Genomic DNA, 24,194 nt, shown 5'->3' on the forward strand with positions numbered 1-24,194 from the left:
GAAAAGAGATAGCTGAGGAAATTGTGGAGGCATTGGTGGTGATCTTTCAGGAATCACTGGAGGCAGGGAGGGTACCGGAGGACTGGAAAGTAGCTAATATAATATCGCTATTTAAGAAGGGAGGGAGACAGCAGACGGGAAATTAGGAGACTATTAAATAAGTGTAAGATCTTAAATAAGTGTAAGATCTTGGCATGGATAGAGGATCGGCTGGCTGGCAGAAGGCAGAGAGTGGGGTTAAAGGGTCTTTTTCAGGATTACAGCCGTTGATGTGTCTCAGGGGTCAGTGCTGGGCCACAACTTTTCACAATCTACATTGTGAAATGTACATTCATGATTTGGAAGAAGGAACTGGAGGCACTGTTGCTAAGTTTGCAGATGATACAAAGATATGTAGAGGGACAGGTAGTATTGAGGAAGCAGGTGGGCTGCAGAAGGACTTGGACAGGTTAGGAGAGTGAGCAAAGAAGTGGCAGATAGAATACAATGTGGAAAAGTGTGAGGTTATGCACTTTGGAAGGAGGAATGGAGGCACAGACCATATTCTAAATGGGAAAATGCTTAGGAAATCAGAAACACAAAGGTACTTGGGAATCATTGTTCAAAATTCTCTTAAGATTAATGCGTTCAGTTGGCATTTAGGAAGGCAAATGCAATGTTAGCATTCATGTCGCGAAGGCCAGAATACAAGAGCAGGGATGTACTTCTGAGGCCGAATAAGGATCTGGTCTGACCCCATTTGGAGTATTGTGAGCAGTTTTGGGCCCCGCATCTAAAGAAGGATGTGCTGGCCTTGGAAAGGGTCTAGAGGAGGCTCACAAGAATGATCCCTGGAATGAAGAGCTTGTTGTATGAGGAACGGTTGAGGACTCTGGGTCTGTATTCATTGGAGTTTAGAAGGATGTGGGGGGGGGGGGGTGTGGGATCTTATTGAAATGTACAGGATACTGTGACGCCTGGATAGAGTGGACGTGGAAAGAATGTTTCCATTAGTCAGAAAAACTAGAATCAGAGGACATAACCTCAGGCTAAAAGGATGATCCATTAAAACAGATAAGGAGGAAGTTTTTTCAGCCAGAGAGTGGTGAATTTGTGGAACTCTTTGCTGCAGAAGGCTGTGGAGACCGAGTCATTGAATGTCTTTAAGACAGAGATAGATAGATTCTTGATTAATAAGGGGGTCAGAGGTTATGGGGAAAAGGCAGGAGAATGGGGATGAGAAAATATCAGCCATGACTGAATGGCAGAGCAGACTCAATGGGCCAAGTGGCCTAATTCTGCTCCTATGTCTTCTGGTCTTACTTTCCTTCACATCCCTGGGTAAAACCATTGGCAGGACAAAACTTTAAGATGGCAGGACAGTGCTAGAAATGCAATCCAAAGAGGTTGCCCTGGGAATCCTAAATACTGACTCCAGAACTCAAAGTCTCATGGCATCAGGTCATACATGGGCAAGGAAACCTGCTGATTACCTCGTGCTGCTTTCCCTCAGCTCATGAATTAATGCTCCTCCACGTTAAACACCACTTTCAAGAAGCATTGAGGGTGGCAAGACGTAACATGTACTGTGGATGTGGAACTTCAATGGCCATCACCAAGAGTGGTTCAGCATTTCACCATTACTGACTGAGGTGGCAGCATCCGAAGGACATTGTTGCCAGATTAAACCTTTGGCAGTTAGTCAGAGACCATGTTCCCACCAATCTAGCAGTTGCACACTTTGCTCTCTTGAAGAGACCTCTGCAGCTTTTCAGCTCTGCACAAATGGCCAAAAGGCTGACATTTGCTTTTCTGGATCTCATTTGTTTAGACTCTCGCAATATGAAGCATTTCTTCTTATGGTCTGTATTGAGAATGTTACGCATACATCTAAGCATTCACACTTCAAAGGTCTAGGCATCAACTAAAGAAACTGTGAAACTCAGACTCTCTGGCATTCTTGGAGGCATGGACCATAAATCCTTCCCTGACTATAATCCCAGTTTATTTGAAATATTCCATCTGTCTGTTTTCAAGCAGTGTAACAAGGCATTACTGACGCAGGCAATTATGGCTCATATGGCACATCAATACAGTACAGGCCTGTTGGATCGAATAGTCAGTTTCTGTGCTGTAAAAATCAATGTACTTCTACGCAATATGGTGACACACACAATGCGTTAGCATAAATTACGAGGTGGTGCTAGGCACAAACTGCAAGACACCCCAATCTATCCAGATGTGCACTTTTTTTGTTAAGCATATACTGGCTTACTCAAATCAGATTGGTGTTTCCATGCGTATGTGGTGTTAATTCCCTCTGAAGCACGAGTGATCTCAGCATGTTGTGAATCATCACACAAAAAGCTTCACAAGTGCTCTGAAGGTGTAGGGACCAGAATCCTTTGATGTTCATGACAAGAATGTGTGTTTATATTTGGAATATGTCATATGTGCAATCTTAATGGAGTAGCGTTGATTTAACCAAATACTTCCACCTTGAGGAATGGGTTTTGGGAAACCGTACAGTAGTACATATTCTCAGCTGAGACTGAAGTAGACGTCGGGTTCAGCGTGAGTTGCATCACCACTTGTTAAGTTCGACATTAACAGGGAGATACCACTGGGAGAGTGGGTGCTCCTCTGTGACTAAACTGAATTTGCACTGAGGTGTTTTGAATGAACCTGTGCCTCATAATCATAGAAATCATTGAAATCCGACAAGGCAAAAGGAGGCCATTCGGCCTATTGAGTCTACACCGACTACAATCCCAACCAGGCCATACTCCAACAACTCCACACATTTACCCCATTAGTCCTTCTAAACTACGCATCCTGGGACACTAAGGGGCAATTTAACATGGCCAATACACCTAACCCACACATCTTTGGACTGTGAGAGGAAACCGGAGGAAACCCACACAGACACAGGGAGAACATGCGCACTGCACACAGACAGTCACCCAAGCTGGGAATTGAACCCAGGCCCCTGGAGCTGTGAGGCAGCAGTGCTAACCACTGTGCTACCATGCTACCCGTGCATAGAAGTTCTTGGCCCCAAAAATTACTGACTTAGTTTCTCTTCAAAAGGCTACTGTAGCCATGACAACAATTCATGATTGGAAAGTTCATGGAAGATAACAACTTAGAGAGTCCGATCCTGTATCTGCACAACACAACACCTGCCATTCATACAAGTCTGTAGACTGATTAGTTGATCAAAAACTAACAATTGTCCCTCTAAGCGATCAGAAACAGTCAAATGTTTTTTTTACATATAAAAAAACGCAAATTGTCCAATTTATGACAGAACTCACATTAACACATTCAATTGGCTTATTCAGCTGAGAACATCTCCAAGAAGACAGCTCAGCTTTCAACAATCCAGTGAAAGACTTTATTCAATTGCTATATCACAGCAACATCTAACTGTAGTGGCAGTGCAGTATAAATGAGACAGCAATGCTGCCCGCCATCACTCTGAGATGACAAGAAGTACTATGTAAGTACCAGTGCTATTTATCTAAGCAGGTATGAAGCTAGCCCATACTTAAAGGTAATGATAAGGTCTTGACATCAACAATCTGTAAAGATCTAACCGTAATTGGGAAAAAGTCTGGAAATAGAAGACAACAATTACAACTGCACATTTTTTGGTGTTGACTTTCAGTTGTTAACAGTGCTCTGAAATCTTCTCCATGTAAACAGGTCAGATTCTGCAGCCCATATCTATTGCAATGTCGAGGAGGAGGTCTCTAATAGCTGGAATTAGGACAATAATGCCAAAATCTGTCTCACTTTCTCAACAGAATAAGGATGAAAATTTTTTTAAGAGGGCAAATGTTGGTATATGTGAGGCCAAGTATGGAGTGTAACTGTGCTTAAGAATAAACCTATATGTATATGGTGCCAAAGCATGTTTTCATATACAATGAAGTACTTTTAAATAGCAGCAAAATATGCAGATGCTGGAATCTGAAACTAAAACAGGAAATGCTGAAAAGTCTCAGCAGGTCTGACAGCATCTGTGGAGAAAGAATAGAGCTAACATTTCCAGGCTGGATGATCCTTCTCAGAGGCCAGAGTATTTTTGGAACTGCAGCCACTTTTGTAGTTAATTGTCACACAGCAAGATCTCACAAACCACAATAGCATCATCAACAAGCACACATTTTATGCTATTGATTGAGGGTAAAATATTGGCCAAGATACAAAATGGTTCCCTAATCTTCTTCCAATGGCACAGTGGGATCGTTAAAATTTATGTAAAACTGCAGAACACAGAACTCATAGACCATTTACAGCATCAGAAGTGCAATAATTCCAACAAAGCAGCGCTCTCTCAATACGGAAATGAAACGTCAAGCTAATAGATGTGATCATATCCCAGGGTGAAACTCTGAAGCCATAATGTATCATTTTCATGGACTCACTTTTGAAGCTCTTGCAAAAGTGACTCCCAGTTTACAAACTGCACTTGGAATTCCTATAAAGGGAGCAACTTTTATTCTAAAACTGATTGTATTACGATTATAATCTATTACTTTCATCACTCAGCTGGTTCTCAACTCTCTGCAGATCAGCAGGAGTGAGCTGGCAAGAAACACAGCGACAGTGCTCAGGATCAAGACAATGGCAATCGTCATGCAGGCCACTCTTCTACATCGAACAAATAAGCATACAGTACAAAAGCAAGCTATCAAATTCCTTGTCAAATAAATAATGGTGGGAATGAAGTAGTATTTACCACAAACACATGAGCAGTAATAAATAATAAAGGCTATAAGGTTTAGTTACCTCCCATTCTCCCAATCTCCAGAATAACGTTGGCAGAAACTCAAGCAGCCATAGTTTTTCCTTGAGAAATTCTGCTGAAGCCACAGTAGGTGAACAGCAGAAGCCCCAGTGGAAATTCTACCCACTCCTGCTTAATTAGCAAACACTAAAAGAGATCCTTCTGAATATATTAAGTTAAGACGTTGTATTTCATCATGACCAAAATGATCAGGATCTTTATAGTTTCTTTACTGTAGAAACAAACACTCATTGAAACACATATATTCCAATAAAATCCATTCAACGGCCCAGACTAAAGCATCACCAACATATCATTGAGCATTTAGACCAGCCTTGATTTCCATTCTGTACAGGGTAAGACATTAGTCAGAATTGGGAGCTACACTTGGTTGCAGGACAAATACAGGGGAGCTTTTCTGCCTCTGATTACCATTGTGTTCCACCTATAAAGTAGGCGAGTGCAAATATCAGGTTACAACATCAATTCCATACATGAAAGAGGGAGACTTGGACAAGTTAACAGAGGATGTCTAGCCCAGGTGGAACTGTATCCGAGCAGGAGTGTTGGAGAGGAAAAGAAATCCATCTAACATAGAAGACATCAGTTCAACTGTTTCCAAAAAAATAATGATGATGGAGTATTTTTAGTTGCTTTTCAATCTTACCAATTTCAAGAGCTTCCTTGAGCTCCAAGCCACCAGGTGAGCCAGGGGGAGGCCGATAGAGAATTTCACTTTCTGCACCTTTCAGAGGAAATGAACAAAGTTCAGTTCAGGTGGGAATATGGTCAATGCATTGTACAAATTTACTGTGCAACAATTGAAATAATTATCCCAAAATCTATATGTATTTACTGAAAACAACTTACTGGAAGTCTTAGCCACTGCCCCTGGAAAACTTTCCAAGATCAGGGGAACACTTCCCATTAGACAGCCAATTTGGGCATCTGATGGTGAAGAAGCCGGTAAACCAGCTGAAGATTGCTGGGCCAAAGGATTTATCAGATTCTCTCCATCATGAAAACCAGGAAAATGCTCCCACTGGCCTTGCTTCTGTAAGAGTCCCAAGGAACTCCAGGAAAGTGGGATCTCCTCACGTAGGGAGTTCAGACCCTGGGCCCAGCTCCTTTTCACACTGATGGCCATATGTGGGGCAAATCAAAATTGGCTGTGAATTTTCAGCATCAGTGGAGAGCTTCATCAATTTAAGGCCGTGGAATATAACCAACCAGCAATAATTCATCAAACAGTGGCACAGTGGTTAGCACTGCTGCCTCAAAGCACCAGGGACCCAGCTGGAGTCACTGTCTGTGTGGAGTTTGCACGTTCTGCCAGTGTCTGCATGGGTTTGCTCCAGGTGCTCCGGTTTCCTCCCACAGTCCCAAGGACATGCGGGTTAGGTGGATTGGCCATGCTAAAAATTGTCCCTTAGTGTCAGGGGGACTAACTGGGGTAAATACATGAGGTTATGGGGATGGACCCTGGGTGGGATTTTGGTCAGTGTAGACTCAACAGGCTGAATGGCCTCCTCCTGCACTGTAGGATTCTATGACTATGATAAAAGTGAAGACCACAAAAGTTGGACCCAGTGCTGTGATACACAAGCATTTGCGTTGTTACACCACTGGATATTCTCAATGCCACAGGGAGTCAGAGTTACAGGGCTTGCAGGAAAGTGAGGTTAAGGCCACAGGCAGGTCAGCCATAAACTTATTGAATGATGGAGCAGGCTTGAGGGACCAAACGGCCTCCTTGTCTTCCTATCTCTTACGTTCTTATGTACAAACACGTTGCATTAATCTCATATAAAAGCAAAATACTGCGGATGCTGAAATCTGAAACAAAAAACAGAAAATGCTGGAAAATCTCAGCAAGCCAGACAGCATTTGTGGAGAGAGAATAGAACCAACATTTCGATTGCATTAATCTCATTTGTACTTCCAAAAATTGTTAGTACATTTCTCATTCATCCTTCTTATTCTGCTTATTGAAAAGAGTCAACAAGCAAACCATTAATTGAACAGAAAACACAGTTAAAGCTACAAGACAAACATGCTAGATTTTTTAAGTATTCCCTGTAATTCAGTGCTTATACCATCTGATTTGAAACCTGCCGTTATATTCATTTGCCTTACAGACGGATGTGCCCCATAATTAATCAAAAAGATGACCTCTGGGAGCAGGTTTCACACTGAGAATTAGCTAGGCCACAAATTTAAAGAGCACCCTCAGCTGTTAGAAGGATTGAATCAAAGCACAGTTAAAAGAGAACTGTTCATCTGGATTATTAATATAATCCTCGGTGATAGGAAAAGGAGCTGTGGCAGTGGCTGGGTATTCTTTACCTTTCGAATCTTGTCGAGATTCAAGAAATAAGAGGACAAGTTATCTGCTTACGTGCACCGGGTATAGAACTCCATCCACTTGGACTGTATACTTGAAAATCAAACATGCAATGATCATGATCTTCTATCAAAATGAATGAACATAAAATCGTGAGCTGTCTACATGGGCAGCTCAATTTGAAAGTGGAAAACCAGGTGGGTAAATGGGTGTTCACAAGCTGTCGTCTGTTTTACCAGAAAGGTGGTGATCCATCCTCTTTCTTTAAAACCGGATCTATTTGGATAGAACAACTTGTCTTACTTATTGCTGACCCTTGATACCCAGTATGTAAGGATTCCAAGTGCTGGTCAGCAGCAGTTCTGAGAAAGATAACTCATACAGAATTCACTCAGTATTTGGAAACATGGTACCAGCACAGACTTTGGGGTAAAAAATAACAAACTGAGCTTCATTCATGGTGTGTGTTCTTGCCTTCTCCTCTCTGCTTCCACGCTGGGTCTATTATATCACCTATGGTCCATAAACTAATATAGCAGAGCTCCAGTGAGCCAACTGGAACAAATCCAAATGTGTAACGGTATTAGTATTACAATATCATGCATAGGAATTGACTGGTATGGATTTCCTAGGCCTACACGAGGTGGTGCCGGATGGGAAGAGGGGGATAAGATGGTATGCCACATTGCCCTGCATCATAGAGTAATAAATAATGATGGGGGCCAGGGAGTAGGTTTTTAGTAATAAAGAAAGGTCCTTCATATAGGAGTCAACACAAGGAGAAACAGAAAGAAGAACTGAATGGAAGAGAACGGAGCAAACTGCTGGGCATGTTTCCTTTTCATGAATCATTGTAGGGACACAAACTGTTTCTTCCTAGATGGCTAGCAGTAGCTTAAGAAAATCTATGAAGCAAGAGCAATTGTATGGCACCTCTTTTTATAAAGTTTAGACAGTGTATTAATTTAGATAAGTGCAATGCTTTTAGTGTCTGCAGATTATTTTTTAATGGTCTTTTGCATTGTTTGAAAGCTCAGTTATCACTCTTTTCAGTTCGTTGAAATCCTAGCTATCACTAAAAGCCATCTCAATTTTATAATAAATGGAACTGAAAGTCTTGCAGCTTTTCAGGGTTTGCAGGGGAAGGGGAAAGCAATGTGGTTTGTCCAATTCTGGAGCACAGTAAATTCCATTAGAAACAGCAATGTTTGTGAAGCAGTGCAAGAGGTAATGAGTGCCTTGCAATGCTCCACTGAGCTCTCCTTCAGAAAATGAGACAGAAGAGGAACATCATGCATTCAAGGCGAGGAAAGCCATGTCATCTGCCTGTCACGGGCACAAATATTACCTTTCCACAGCTGGCAGACAAATTCCACGCATCCAACTTTTATGATGCAAGCTAACTCCTTGGTATGGTGTCTCCACTCCCCAGTATACCCTCATAAGCAAATCACATCCTTTTACTCCATGTTTCCTCCATTTCATCACAGAGCCTAAAGGGGCCTGGGGGTGATTCAAAGACTTTCAGAGAGCACAAAAGGAATGGAGATAGGCAGTTGAGTAATCCTCACAACTAATGTCTACAGCAGAACGGCACAACATTAAGTTAAAATAATATATCCAGCAGACCACACTCCATACTGGTGGGGTGATTGTTGGAGGATACAGTCAAAACGTTGTACTGCTACATGTATTTCAGAAAAGCATTCTGGAAACCTAACAGGACTTGCATTGACTGCAAATGTAGGTTTGGATCATATCATTATGGTGATAAACAGACCATTTGGCCTTAGTTCAGCGTTAGTGTTTATCTCCAAACAAGTCATCTTAATCCTACCTCAGATACTGTCGGACTTGCTGAGCATTTTCAGCATACTTTTGTTTTTATTGCCACTTATCAGATCACATTCAATGAATTAATTTTAATGTTTAGTGTTTTTCTGCAGCTGGACGTGACAGCAAAATTTCAAAGGCTACAACGGTAAGAATGGTCACAAGCTGAATAATTTATTTTTGTGGTATTAGGAGAAGCCCCGACTCCTCTATGAATAATGGTCTTAAATGTCCAGGTAAACAGACACCTACAGGACAATGTGGCACTCCTTCAGTACTGAACCTGTTGTCAGCTTGTGTGCTCAGGTCTGCGAATGCAACTTGAATTCGTGCCCATTTGATTCTGATGTTAAACCTGGACAGCTCTCACATTGAGAACAAATCCATGCACATGTGTGTGTATATGTTTGTGATGTACCTGCATTTGTGCTCGAGACAGAGTGACTGGGAGAATTCTTTAAAAACAGTACCTTTCTTCTCCAAGGCCTCAATCAGCTTCATCACAATCTGCGGTGCTTGATCCGGCAAAGTTAACAGCTCAGTTAGCTCCTGCCCCGGGGGAACTGTCAATGTAGAACATAGAAAGAGTATTCATTATGCTTGCCTGCAGCCTCCTCTGAGCATCAACTAAACTGGATTTTTAATCATGGACCTTATGTAACAAGCTGCAAAACATTCTGTATTCTGACACTTATTCTTATCATTTCCGACAAGTAGCTCAGTTGGCTATTCCATCAGGTAGGTAGTTTTGAAAGGTGCATTTCTACAATTGCAATTATTATTCACCATATGCAAGACAATTTCAGAACTGTCCTATGCCATTACGAGGCTGTTCTTTCTAAAATTGGATGAATCTAAATTAGATTTAAGAATCTAAGTTCTTAAAATGAAGTTACCGCACAGAGATGGTTCGAGCAAAGGTGCCTCATATAATAAAATATTCTTGTTTCCACCTACTAGATATCATGACAGTTCTGGAATGTGGGGTCTTGGAATTGCAGAAGGTTGGCTCCCACTCACTCTGTTTCACACACTGATTTTCAGTATCTCAAAGTGAGGATCCAACACACAGAAGCTGACCATAACACTGCAGGAATGTGGACATGATGTGGAGGTGTCGGAGTTGGACTGGGGTAAACACAGTAAGACGTATCACAACACCAGGTTAAAAATCCAACAGGTTAATTTGATAGTAAATGCCACAAGCTTTCGGAATACTGTTCCTTCATCAGGTGAGTGGCCAGAATGTGGACATCCATGGGTTTAGTAGGGCACCTCTCTCCCCTCCCACCCCTGCACACTCTCCAGCTCCCTCCCACCCCACCATGATGACCATGTGGAAATGGCTGGAAAATCCAGCAGAAATTTTTGCTTCTCATCACTGGCGGTCTGGGTTCCCAAGAGGGACGCACTTCCGCCCATCAGTATATCACACACAATGAGCTTGAGTTCCGATTGCAGGAATTTTCAACTGGAAACAAATGGTTCCAAATGGAATGATCCTACCAATCTAATTTCAGATTTTAGCAAGGTGGCACAGTGGTTAGCACTGCTGCCTCACAGCGCCAGGGACCCACGTTCAATTCCAAACTTGGGTGATTACCTTTGTGGAGTTTGCATTTTCTCCCCGGGTCTGTGTGGGTTTCCTCTGGGTGCTCCAGTTTCCTCCCACACTCCAAAGATGTATGGGTTAGGTTGATTGGCCATGCTAAATTGCCCTTTAGTGTCAGGGGGATTAGCAGGGTAAATGTATGGGGTTATGAGGATAGGGCCTCGGTGAGATTGTGGTTAATGCAGACTCAGTCGGCCAAATGGTCTCCTTCTGCACTGTAGGGAATCCTATGACTCCTACTTTCATTCATCTTATATATCATGATCATACTTGACTTTCTGAAACAGAATGCTGTCTTTTAATCAATCTGTTATCTTTTACATCTCCTAAGTTGCAGAACTGAATCGCAAGTAATGATAGCTCCAAATACCACATTTTCACTCAGTGAGGCAAATACTAATGGCCTAAATTAGGTGCAGAGCAAATTATAAGCCAAAGAACAGTTTTCTTTTTAAACTGACACTGATATGCTATGTGAATAATAGGTTCAGGCTTCTATTACACTCAGCACAAAGACACGCAAATCTCATGGCCATTTCCCATTATCAAACTATCTCCACTTGAAACCGATTTGTAATTAACCAGTTCCTGTTGGTGCCAAATTGAACAGCTTTTACTGTGGGCCAGATTCTGCAACAACTGCACATGTACAAGTTTCTTTCGTGCAAGATTGTTCCAAAGTTGAAATTATGGTTTGAAAGATAAAGGACGAGATTCTCCGGCCTGCCATTCACACTCTTCCAATTGACATCACCCCATGCCGATGGGAAATGCACAGGCATTTGTGCTGCTGGCAGGACTGGAGAATCCCATCGGCATTAATGGCAGGAGAATTCCAGCCAACATCTTATTGGCTCCAATATTGATCTGGCTAACTTACCCTGATGCCTAAAGCTACAGCAATGAAGATATTGGTCCAGAATTTCTTCCATCATCCTAAAATGGAAGCTAACTTTGTGCTATTTTCTGCATGGGAGAGTTGGTTTAGTTCATTTGGCTGAATGCCTGGTTCGTAACGCAGGAAGGCTCCAACAGTGTAGATTCAATTCCCGTAGTGGCTCAGGTGATTCATAAAGGCCCCTCCTTCTCAACCTTGCCCTTTTCCTGAGGTGTGGTGATCCTCAGGTTAAATCACCACAAGTCAGCTCTCCCCCTCAAAGGGGAGAGCAGCGTACGGTCAACTGGGACGATGGCAACTTTAATTTTTTATATTCTGCACCATTCTAGCCATTAAGAATTGGTGCCTAAAATTCCTGCGCAACTTATAAACTCGTAGCGCCACATTTAAAATGGTGTAAGTGAAGCACCAATGCAGTGCGACTGATAGGGTAGTGGGGAGCAGTCTCCTCCCAATCCTGGTGCCTCTCTCTGAGTGCAATGTGCCTTGCCGCTACTCCTGTATAATGTGGACAGGTTGTACCCTTTGACCAGGTCATGCCAGTTGCTTTGGCTTTTTGAACATGTTCCGGGCCAGGGATCTGAAAAACTGTAGAGATACACTGAGTCTGCAAGGTGACACTTAATTAACAAGAGCACACACAGTATTTAAATCACTACAGTATCGCTCTCAGTGTCATCGCTGTCAATCTTTACATTGGATTTGTTGCAAAGAATTAGAGTAAAAAGGACATTTCAAACACAGGTTGCACAGTATTTTACTAGATATGTGTGTATACTAACCATCACAGGCTTAACTTGGTTAGACCATCTGTACGTATTATTTGTTAAAATCTTGTTAATAGCAAACCCTGTATTCTGCCAGGCAGATGGTGTTTCATTTGCATTTTTAATGAATCAAATTGCAAAGCTAGTGAGAAATATCAAAAGAATAGGCAAAGCAGAAGAAACTGATTCTGGCAGTATCTTCCAAGAAATCAGCATTGTAGAATCATTCCTTCAGGCAATATTTGAAAACAGAAATCTGGGCTGAAGCTGGAGATGGATAGAATTTCAGCTGTCGCCATGTAGTTGTGTGAATTAAATAGATTTTCTGGGACTGAATGTGTTTTCACAAAGCACCGTGACAAGGAATCTATCACAGTGCATTTCCAAAATTTAATTTCACAATCCTTTCCATTACAAAGCAGTAGTTTTCCAGCCTAGTATTTAAGTCATGGTGCACGTGTGTGCTTTCCATAGGCATTTTTTTGCCCTGGTCTTCCCTTTTTAGGTTTCTCCATTTTCCTCTTCCACCCGTTGTTGTTTCTTGTCCAGATGGATTGCTCCCAGTCCTCTGCTCGCTCTCAAGTGCCTGTTAATGATACGCCATCCATGTTTTGCCTCAGTCTGCGTAGGAAAATGGCTACAACGTGAAAAGGAGTGGAACAGGGAAGCAGTAAGATTGGGTCTGCTCCCTACTTACTCCCACGATCACACTTAGCCACGACACACTCCCCTGATGAATCCTCCACTTTCCCATTATTTGAAGAATCCGAGGAAACTCTGGCTGGAAGATAAATAATCTAAATGGGCACCAACAATCAATCCTTGTTCTGGTTAAAACAAATAAACAGTAGCTTTTCTGGAGCAAACAAAGACAAGCCTGACAACAAGAGGTCACTCCATTATGTTCTCATGTATGTGAAGGTGCACACATGCACAGCACATACATGCATGTACATAAACACAGATGTGCCCATGTAAATATGCATGCACGCAAGTACACACACAAACACCTATGCTGGTATTCAGGAGTACATGAGCACAGACATACATACACCTCAAAGAACGTACATGCATGGCCACAGGTGCAGGTATACAGACGTGCTTGTGGATAATCACACACACACACACACACACACACACACACACACACACACACACACACACACACACACACACACACACACACACACACACACACACACACACAATTTAGGTATAATGATTTACCCTCAATGAGCCCACTGTTCAAACTAGGTATTATTCACACGGTACCCAGCACTCTCTTTATGGACACAGAGGAATAGACTAAACTGCAACAAATCTCCTCAAAAGAAAACTGGGCATCAATAGCAAATGACTAAAACCCACTCAGTTGATCAGTTAACAAGATGCAAATGATTAACACGTGAAATATATCATTCTCCCACAGTCTGTTATTTCTCAACATGTTCAGGGTATATGTTGCCAGGTCCCTCCAGGTAACATGAATTATGCTTCATTGTCACTGGTTTCTTAAGCCACATATATCCAATGCCTTGATGGAGGACTTGGAATACTATCCAAAATGCCAAAGAAAAAAGGAACAATGCAGCAAAATGCCTCATTATTAGAACACTGCTAAACTGAAAGAAAACAGGAGACAAAGGCAGGGGGTTTTGTGTCCAGCCGGTGAGATTCTCAGCAGTCAGTATTGCACAAGATCTACCTCGGGGCAACCTTATGAAAGTTAGTGAAGTGAAGATGCAAAATGAAACACTCGTGACTGATGATCCTATTGGTATGACAGACAGACCACGAGTATCAAGCCAAACCATAATAATTGTGTTTTGACAGACGAGGCAATAACTTTAATTGGTATGAATCAGATTTCACAGATTTGACTGCAGCGGTGTAGAAAAGTGGATGGAGTGTATCACAGCCAGAGAATTCTACGCCAGCCATTATGCCTCTGAAGCATTAAGAGGAATTTTTTCCTCTATTCAGCGGACCAGTCTCTGGGTAGAGAGAAAGAGCGTAAGAAGCCTCACAACACCAGGTTAAAGTCCAACAGATTTATTTGGTAGCAAAAGCCACTAGCTTTCGGAGCGCTGCCCTTTCATCAGGTGAGTGGGAGTTCTATTCACAAACAGGGCACATAAAGACACAAACTCAATTTACAAAATAATGATTGGAACGTGAGTCTTTACAGAGAGAAAGAGAGACAGAGAGATGGTCTGTACCAAGTACTTGGCTCTTTTAAGATGCAAATTGGAGTCCTGTGACATACATAAGGCCCCCTCATTACCATTTTAATTCTCAGTACAGCAGAGTGCTGCTGCACAAATGCTAACTGAGATGCTGTCGTACTGGGTCCCACATTCCTGAGGACAGACCCCTCCTCCCCACCCTTTGCTCCCACTCATCCCACCCCCACCTGCTCAAGACCGCAAGAAACTACAAAGGGTTGTGAATATAGCCAGTCCATCATGCAAACCAACCTCACATCCACCGACTCTGTCTACACTCCTCACTGCCTCAGAAAAGCAGCTAGCATAATCAAGGATCCCATGCATCCCACACATTCTCTCTTCCACCTTCTTCCATCGGGAAAAAGATACAAAAGTGTGAGGACACACGCCAACTGACTCAAGAACAGCTTCTTCTTTGCTGCCATCAGACTTTTGAATGGACCTACCTTATATTAAGTTGATCTTTCTCTACATCCCAGCTATGACTACACTACCTTCTGCACTCTCTTGTTTCCTTCTCCTGTATGCACTCTATGAATGGTATGCTTCGTCTGTATATCATTCAAGAAACAATACTTTTCACTGTTTTCCAATACATGTGACAATAATAAATCAAATCAACAAATCAAGTAAATGCCATGATCTTTGTTCAGTTGTTCACTGAAACATTGAATTGCCCTAGGATGCTTGTAACCTGCCAAATGTGTGTTAATGAGAAGTGGTCCACACGTTGACATTAACAACCATATGAAGGAAGATTATTCCTATCACTGTAAAGAACTAGCGCCCTGACTAAGAATAGTCAAATGCTAGCTATGTCATAGCAAGTTATTGCATTACGGTGCTATATTGGTAGTGCTGCTTAAGAAACATTTGACAAAAACCTATTTATCCCCTTGGACCAGTTCTGGGATCATCGGCAGCAGTTTTTGAGCTTATTTAGCAAATTACGCCGCAAGTCTGATTTAATGTTATGAACTATGACCTTAAATCCATTTCTCGACTGCTACAGTGAGTGAATAGTGTGTCTGAAGGTCCATTTATACCAGGAATATCCACTCCACTCCAATAACATCACTAACAAATGTCACAAGTTCACTGCCAGGTTTTTCATTGAACCTGATTGATTACTTCAATCATGTCTTAACCGAATGAAATCCTAACGTTCCACACTGATACAAATCCCCAGCAGCACAGGCGTGTGTGCAGTTTGCTGTTATTTGCTTCCTGCTCCCCAGCAATGATACATTGATACATACACCAGAAACAAATCACCACACTATTAAAATCAGCTCCAGTACATTTCAGTACAGTGGAGTAATTACTATTAACAGCTCCCTGCAAGGAAAAGAAAAATACAATGTTTAAAAGCACAATGTTCCTTCTGTGTGCAGGTGGCACAATGAATCAGAGATCCACTGTATCAAATGAATGTCTTTGCTACGGCACCACAAGTCTCCATGGGACTTTTTGTCTATGGCTGGGATTTTCCATCCCATCCACAGTGGGAATCATCACAACTGTGATGGAAAATCTGATGGACCACCAAAAGTCCCGTTGACTTCAGGTGGGGATTTCCAATACCATGGTGGATGGGATCAGAAAACCCCACAACATTTGTCTTGATTGCCCTTTTCAGAACTACAAATTTTTGAAGAAATGATGTGCCGTTCATCATACTGTGCAAACTCTACTTAAACATTTAGGATGGGTTTTACCACGCAACCCACTGCGAATGGGAGGTGGCCTGCCATTGGCCTGTGGCTGGATCTTCTGATCCCGTAAGAAGTCTCACAACACCAGGTTAAAGTCCAACAGGTTTATTTGGTAGCACAAGTTTTCAGAGTGTCGCTCCTTCATCACTCACTCTGAAAGCTTGTGTTACTAAATAAACCTGTTGCACTTTAACCTGGTGTTGTGAGACTTCTTACTCTGCTGACCCCAGTCCTACGCCGGCATCTCCACATCAGCTTCTGGTCCCACCATTGTCAATGGGGTTGAATGCATCCTTCACCACCAGGAAACTTGCAGCGGGGGTGCGTTGCCAGCAGAACCAGAATATCCAGTCGGTGTGAATGGCTGAAAAGCTCCAGCCATAGTTTCCATTGGGATTGTCCCAATTTTCCATTGTAACTTTAATGGGTATCAATGGAGGCATACACCACCTCCACATGAGTAAAATGGAGGGATTGGTTAAGCTGGTGAATGAGCTGAAGGACTAGTGTCAGGGGGACTTTCTTCACACAAATTTAGAAAGATCCACAATATAGAGCAGTGGAAGTAAAAGCCTAACACTCGTTGAGGACATGAAAGCAGCATCAAATTTTTCCTTTATACACACAGTCTATAAAATGCTCCAGCACTATGGCACATTTCTAAGAAACAAGATGTAATTAGCCATGGTAATTGTAGATGTTATGGGATCTCCAATCACTGACAGCAAGAACTTTTAACAAAGAGTATCTTATTCACCTTCTTAGCAGCTCTTTGACACTTGTGCTCTTCGCGCTCCCACCATGTGACCTCTTGTGTAGCCACTATCTCACGTGACCACTCAGCCTACAGTAACCTTACAGATTGAAAAATGTTTTTAAATGCATCCTGCCTTGATTCCAGTCTCAGTCCTTGATATAAAATAACGAGGCTTGAAAGAAAGGAGCAATTTTCTACACTCAGATGAAACTGGGAAGTGCTGGAAATCTCTTACTGAAGTGTCATAACATGATGTCCGGAAATTCTTGTGTGTTTCTGTGAGTGAATATTAAAATCCCACATTTTTCCTCTTTCCTTCTGGTCAACCGTCTCAGATTCCAGAGTCGTATTCCAGGCTATTCTGTAATCAGTTTGAGGAGATACCATAGCATAAAATGATTAGAAATGGGAACAAGAGAAGACCACATGGCCCTTGAGCCTGTTAGAATCATAGAATCCTACAGTGCAGAAGGGGGCCATTTAGCCCATCAAGTCTGCACTGACCACAATCCCACCCAGGCCCTATCCCCATAACCCCATTCATTTACCCTAGCAAACCTCCCTGACACTAGCAGGCAAATTAGCATGGCCAATCCACATAACCTGCACATTTTCTTGGACTGTGGGAGGAAATCGGTGCACCCGGCGAAAACTCACACAGCATGGGAAGAACATGCAAACTCCACACAGATAGTGACCCAAGCTGGCAATTGAACTCTGGTCCCTAGCATTGTGAGGCAGCAGTGCTAACCACTCTGCCAGCATGCTGCCTGTGTTCTGTCATTCAATATGATCATGACTCATTTTTTATCTCGAATTCACAGTCTTTCCCACCCCCCATATCCTTTGGTTTCCTGGAGGATCAAAAATCTATCTCTGCACTGAATGTATTAAACAATGGGGTGTCCACACCCTCTGGAGTAGAATATTGCAAAAACGTACTATCTTCAGAGTGAAAAAACTTGTTCTCATCTCAATCCTAATTGATAAAGCCCTTATCCTGAGACTGCTTGCCAGTGTTTTAGATTCCCCAGCATTCAGACCAAACAAACTCATACCTTATACTTAGTCAAGCTGTGATGTTTCAGTGAGATGTCCTCTCATTCTTCTAAACTCCAGAAGGTATAGGCCCAATTTGCCCAGCGTCTCATCATCATAGGATAACCTTCTCAAGCCAGGAATCAATCTAGTGAACCTTTGCTATACCATCTCCAAGACAAGTGTGTTTTACCTCAGATGTATATTGTAATATGCCTTTAAGGGATATCAGCCTGACATCAGTACAAGGGAAAGAAGTCACGTGATCCTGTATTAGTTTCATTTTTGCTTCAATTCCCCTATCTTTTCCCAAAGAAAGGGGAGTCTAAAATTCGAGGGCACAGGCTTAAGGTGAGAGGGGAGAGACACAAAAGGGTCCAGAGGGGCAATTTTTTCACACAGAGGGTAGTGAGTGTCTGGAACAAGTGCCAGAGGCAGTAGTAGAGGCGGCTACAATTTTGTCTTTTATTTAGCATTTAGACAGTTACATGGGTAAAATGGGTATAGAGGGATAGGGATTAATGTGGAAAATTGGGACTAGCTTAGTAGTTAAAAACTGGGCGGCATGGACAAGTTGGGCCAAAGGGCCTGTTTCCAAGCTGTAAACTTCTATGACTCTATGAGCAGTGCACATACATAGAGCCCTGATGTTTTCAAGCTTTATTCCAGTATGTAACTGTTTTCATGTGCCTAGTCTTAACAAATGAACCCGCAACATGTTTATCCAATCCCCGATGAGTGGCTGATGCCTGATGTATCTTGCATACTAAATGAGCCCAAGGTCTTGTAGCATTGTGATAACATGGTGATCAGCAGTGGCCTGACAGCTGGCAGCGAGATTAAGTATAGGTGCGACACGGTGAACTGCTTTCGATTGTACTACATTACAGGAAAAGACATCTTGATTAGACCACAACAAAGCCACAGCATCGGAGAGTATTGAAAATACAGCGTGGCAACTATGAAGAAAAGCTTCAAAGCTACAATACTGAGCTGGTGTTTAAATAAAGAACAGGTCGGGGAGCCTCAGGAAAGCCCATCTCAGATACCACAGAAGATCAAAGAACTATTGTCAGAATGTCCACAAAACTCCCCAATTTGAATTAGGATGCAGCTCACCTATTTGCCAAGTTTAAAATGTTTAAACACCATACAAAGCTATCATTTCTTAGTACCACTGCACCCAAGTTTCTTTGATGTTAATATTCAAATGTTTCACCCCTTTTAAAAATAATTCTGCTTTTCTATTCTTACTACCAACATGAATAACTTTATACTTCCCCACACTAGACTTCATTTGTTGCCCTAACCTGTCTATATCTTTACCATCATTCCTTCTGCCCTGGAGGGTGACTCTTTTTGAATCCCTCTCACTGTAAATGATATCCGCAGTATAATATTCATATTTCTGACTCTAACACATTGTTGTGCAAAAAGATCTCAGAAATATAACATTTTTAGAAGTGCACAATAAAACAGGCTTCCAGTGAATACACATATAGGGTGTGGGAAGAGCGGGTGATCTAGTGTGTTACATAAGAACATAAGAACATAAGAACATAAGAAATAGGAGCAGGAGTAGGCCATCTAGCCCTTCGAGCCTGCCCCGCCATTCAATAAGATCATGGCTGATCTGTTGTGGCTCAGTTCCACTTTCCCGCCCTCTCCCCATAACCCTTAATCCCCTCTCTTATCAAGAACCCATCAACCCGCTTCTTAAAAATATTTAGCGAGGCAGCCTCCACCACTTCAACGGGCAGAGAATTCCAGAGATTCACCACCCTTTGAGTGAAGAAGTTCCTCCTCAACTCCGTTCTAAACCGCCTCCCCTTTATCTTGAGGCTGTGCCCCCTAGTCCTACTGTCTTTTTTGAGCGGGAAGAGTCTCTCCACCTCTATCCTATCCATCCCATTCATCATCTTATACGTCTCAATGAGATCTCCCCTCATTCTTCTAAACTCTAACGAGTACAAGCATAGTTTATTCAGCCTCTCCTCATAGCTCAATCCCCTCAACTCCGGTATCAGCCTAGTAAACCTCCTCTGCACTCCCTCCAGGGCCAAAATATCCTTGCGCAGGTGCGGCGCCCAAAACTGCACACAGTACTCCAGCTGCGGCCTCACCAATGCCCTATACAGCTGCAGCAAGACCTCCCTACTTTTATATTCAATCCCCCTCGCTATGAAGGCCAGCATCCCATTTGCCTTCCTGACCACCTGCTGCACCTGCAAGCTGGGTTTTTGCGACTCATGCACAAGGACCCCGAGGTCCCTCTGCACCGTCGCCTGCTGCAGTTTTTCGCCACGTAAGTAATAGTCCTTCCTACCATTATTCCTACCAAAGTGGACCACCTCACACTTGCCAACATTAAATTCCATTTGCCATTTCCTGGCCCATTCGCCCAGCCTATCTAGATCCTTCTGCAGACTCTCCACACCCTCCGCACAACATACATGACTTTGTCACAATCTGGGCAGTCAACTTTATTGTGGCTGCAGTCCTGTCGCGTAACTCCTATAAAGTTGCAAAATACTTAGGATGTGGTTTTAAACTAAAAAAAACCATAAGTGTTGTAAATATGTTTGCATTTTTGATTCCTGTATTTTTAATACAAATAGCACCATTTTTTTTAACAATCTGACAGTCTTGTTCACTTGGAAACTCAACTGGCCACTCAGAAGAGGCCACTCTTTTTCTTGCCAGAGTGTTAACCTACATTATTTTGATTGTTTCTCAACTGGCAATAATGCTTCACTTTGTGCTGCTTGCTCTTAAAATTACTTTCATAGCAGGAGGCCCTGAGGCACAGTGGGTAGCATCCCTACTCCAGACCAGAAGCTCTGTGTTCAAGTTCCACTTCAGGACATGATGGTCATGGAACGTGCATCCATAACATGGCAAGTATTATTCACATCACGTAAGTGCCAGGCAATGACCATCTCCAACAAGAGACAATCCAACCACCTCCCATGATATTCAATGGCATTACCATCATACTTCCTGCTGCCTCAGCAAAGCTGCCAGCATAATTAAGGATCTCATTCACCCCAAACATTCTCTCTTCCACCTTCTTCCGTCAGGAAAAAGATACAAAAGTCTGAGGTCACGTACTAACTGACTCAAGGACAGCTTCTTCCCTGCTGCTGTCAGACTTTTGAATGGGCCTACCTTGCATTAAGTTGATCTTTCTCTACACCTTAGCTATGACTGTAATACTACATTCTTGTTTAATAGTCTCCTGTTTCCTTCTCTATGAACAGTATGCTTTGTCTTCATAGCACAAGAAACAATACTTTTCACTGTATGTTAATGCAGATGACAATAATAAATGAAATCAAAAACTGAATTGGACTAGGTATATAAATATTGTAGCTACAAGAGTAAGTCAGATGCTGTGAATTCTGCAGTATGCAACTTACCTTGTTACTCCTCAATGTTTGTCCTTCATCTACAAGGCATAAGTTGGGAGTGTGATGGAATACTCTCCTTTTGCCTGAATGGGTACAGCTCCAACGACACTTAAGAAGCTTGACACCATCCAGGACAAAGCAGTCTACTGATTTACACCCAATCCACTATCTTTAAAATTCACTCCTGCAAGTTCCTGTAATGCACCTTGTAGATGGTACAGGGTGGTAGCAGTGTGTATCACCTACAAGATTGCCTGAATGACTATCGTCCAGTGGCTCTGTCATCCATCATTATGAGGTGCTTCGAAAGGTTAGTCATGTCACAAATCAATTCCAGCCCACCCAGATTGCCTGAATCCAATACAGTTTGCCTACCACTGCAACAGGTCCACAGCAGACACCATCTCCCTGGCCCTGCACTCAACCCTGGAACACCTAGATAACAAAGGCACTTATGTCAGACTTCTATTTATTGACTGCAGCTCAGCCTCCAAAACTGTTATTTCTACAAAACCCATCTCCAAACTCCATAGGCTGGGGCTCGGCTCCTCCCTTTGCGACTGGATCCCAAACTTCCTAACCCATAGACCACAATCAGTAAGGATAGGCAACAACACTTCCTCCACAATCATCCTTAACACCAGTGCTCCATTAGGATGTGTCCTCAGCCCCTTACCATACTCCTTGTACCCCTCTGACTGTGTGGCCAAATTCCCCTTCAATTTGATTTTCAAGTTTGCTGATGAAATAGTGGGTCAGATCTCAAACAATGCTGAGACAGAGTACAGGAAAGAGATAGAAAATCTGGTGAACTGGTGCAATGACAATAATCTCTCCCTCAACATCAACAAAACGAAAGTGATAGTCATCTACTTCAGGAAGCGTAGTGGAGGACATGCCCCGTCTACATCAAAGGTGATGAAGCGGAAACGGTCAAAAGCTTCAAGTTTCTACGTGTCCCGATCATCAACAACCTCCATGAAAATGCTATAGTTAAAAAATGCATCAATGCCTCTAATTTTCTCAGGAGACTAAGGAAATTTGGCATGCCTGCTACAACTCTCACCAACCTTTACAGACGTACCGCAGAAAGCATTCTTTCTAGTTGTATGACAGATTGGTATGGCTTCTGCTCTGTCCGAGACTGCAAAAAACTACAAAGGGTTGTGAACAAAGCCCAGTCCATCATACAAACTAGATTCCCATCCATTGACACTGTCTATACTTCCTGCTGCCTTGGAAAAGGAGCCAGCATAATCAAGCACCCCATGCACCCCGGACATATTCTCTTCCACCTTCTTCCGTCGGGAAAGAAATACAAAAACTGACTCAATAACAGCTTCTTCCCTGCTGCCATCAGACTTTTGGACCTACCTCGTATTAAGTTGATCTTTCTCTGCACCCCAGCTATAACTCTAACACCACATTCTGCACTCTTTTCTTTCCTTCTCTATGTACAGTATGCTTTGTCTATATAGTGTGCAAGAAACAATACTTCTCACTGTATACAAATACATGTGACAATAATAAATCAAATCAAAGCACCTTAGACAGCACCTTCCTAACCCACAACTGCTACCATCTTGAAGGACTAAAGCAGCAGATGCATGGGAGGTGATGGTCTAACGGTATTATCACTAGACTATTAATCCAGAAACTTGGCTAATATCCTGAAGACCCAGGTTGGCAGTTGGTGGAATTTGAATTCAATAAAAAGTATCTCCAATTAAGAATCTACTGGTGACCATGAAACAACTGTCAATTGTTAGAAAGACTCATCTGGCTCAGTAATGTTCTTTAGGGAAGGAAATCTGCCATCCTTATCTGGTCTGGTCTACATGCGTCTCTCAACTGCTCTCGGTCAACAAGAGATGGGCAATAAATGCTGGCCAACAGTGATGTCCATGCCCACGAATCAATGAAAATAAATGGGAACACTACCACCTGCAAATTCTTTTCCAAGCCACATACCATCCTGACCATTGCTGGACAAACTTCAATTGCACTGGAACAGTGTGGCTCGGTCCCTTATTACAGCAGTTCAGTTTACCTGTAAAACATAGCAAATATCCAATATGTTGACAGTGTGCATAAAATTCTGCATTCGTCGGCATTAATTCAATCCATTTGATTAACTGGGTTGAACATGTGTTGTCGGGCCCCTGCGCCACCAAAACAAAGGGTACATTGGACAACATGGTGGTACAGTGGTTAAGCACTACTGCCTCACAGCACTAGGGACCCGGATTAGATTCTGGCCTTGGGTGACTGTCTGTGTGTAGTTTGCATGTTGTCCCCATGTCTGCATGGGTTTCCTGCGGTTGATCCGGTTTTCTCCCACAGTCCAACATGTGCAGTTTAGGCAGACTGGTCATCCCCTCAGTGTCTAAAGATGTGTAGATTAAAGGGTTTAGACATGGTAAATGAAGATAGGGCAGGCAGGATGGCATGTGCACCAGGGTTAAATGCTGAGTCGGCACAGACCCCCGTGGGCCAAACGGCCTCCTTCTGCATTGCAGGGATTCTATGATTTGTAACAATATTTGCAGATGCAATACTGGCAACATCCACAGAGTGGCACCACAAGAGTTCAGGCACCGAATAAATCAGCATGGTTTTCTGGTGAGGCAAAGTAAATAGCAGCAACCAGACACCAACAGGGGATACTTATCGTCTGAATCTGGAAGCAAGATTGTGAACAGAATTCATTTGTATCGAAACATTACAACTAAAGCATGCAGTACAGAGGGAAGCTGGATTCATGGCTAAACTTGTGGCTCACACCATGTTTTACTGTCGCCGTGGTTGCCAACAATAG

The 24,194-nt window shown here is 42.6% G+C and overlaps 1 protein-coding gene across 1 annotated transcript in view; it reads right to left on the reverse strand.

Moving 5' to 3' along the window:
• The window catches only part of pik3r3b (phosphoinositide-3-kinase, regulatory subunit 3b (gamma)), a 527,353-nt gene that overhangs the window by 362,693 nt on the left and 140,466 nt on the right, over positions 1-24,194 (reverse strand). Inside the window, exons 3-4 of the mRNA XM_080195434.1 lie at positions 9,422-9,514; positions 5,442-5,519 (exon numbers count right to left, since the gene is read on the reverse strand). Coding sequence (XP_080051560.1) covers positions 5,442-5,519; positions 9,422-9,514 — 171 coding nt within the window. The remainder of the gene's footprint in view (positions 1-5,441; positions 5,520-9,421; positions 9,515-24,194) is intronic.

This window comes from Carcharhinus amblyrhynchos, chromosome 9 (genome assembly GCF_965287045.1).
Source record: "Carcharhinus amblyrhynchos chromosome 9, sCarAmb.v2.hapA, whole genome shotgun sequence".
In the NCBI taxonomy this organism is placed as follows: Eukaryota; Metazoa; Chordata; class Chondrichthyes; order Carcharhiniformes; family Carcharhinidae; genus Carcharhinus; species Carcharhinus amblyrhynchos.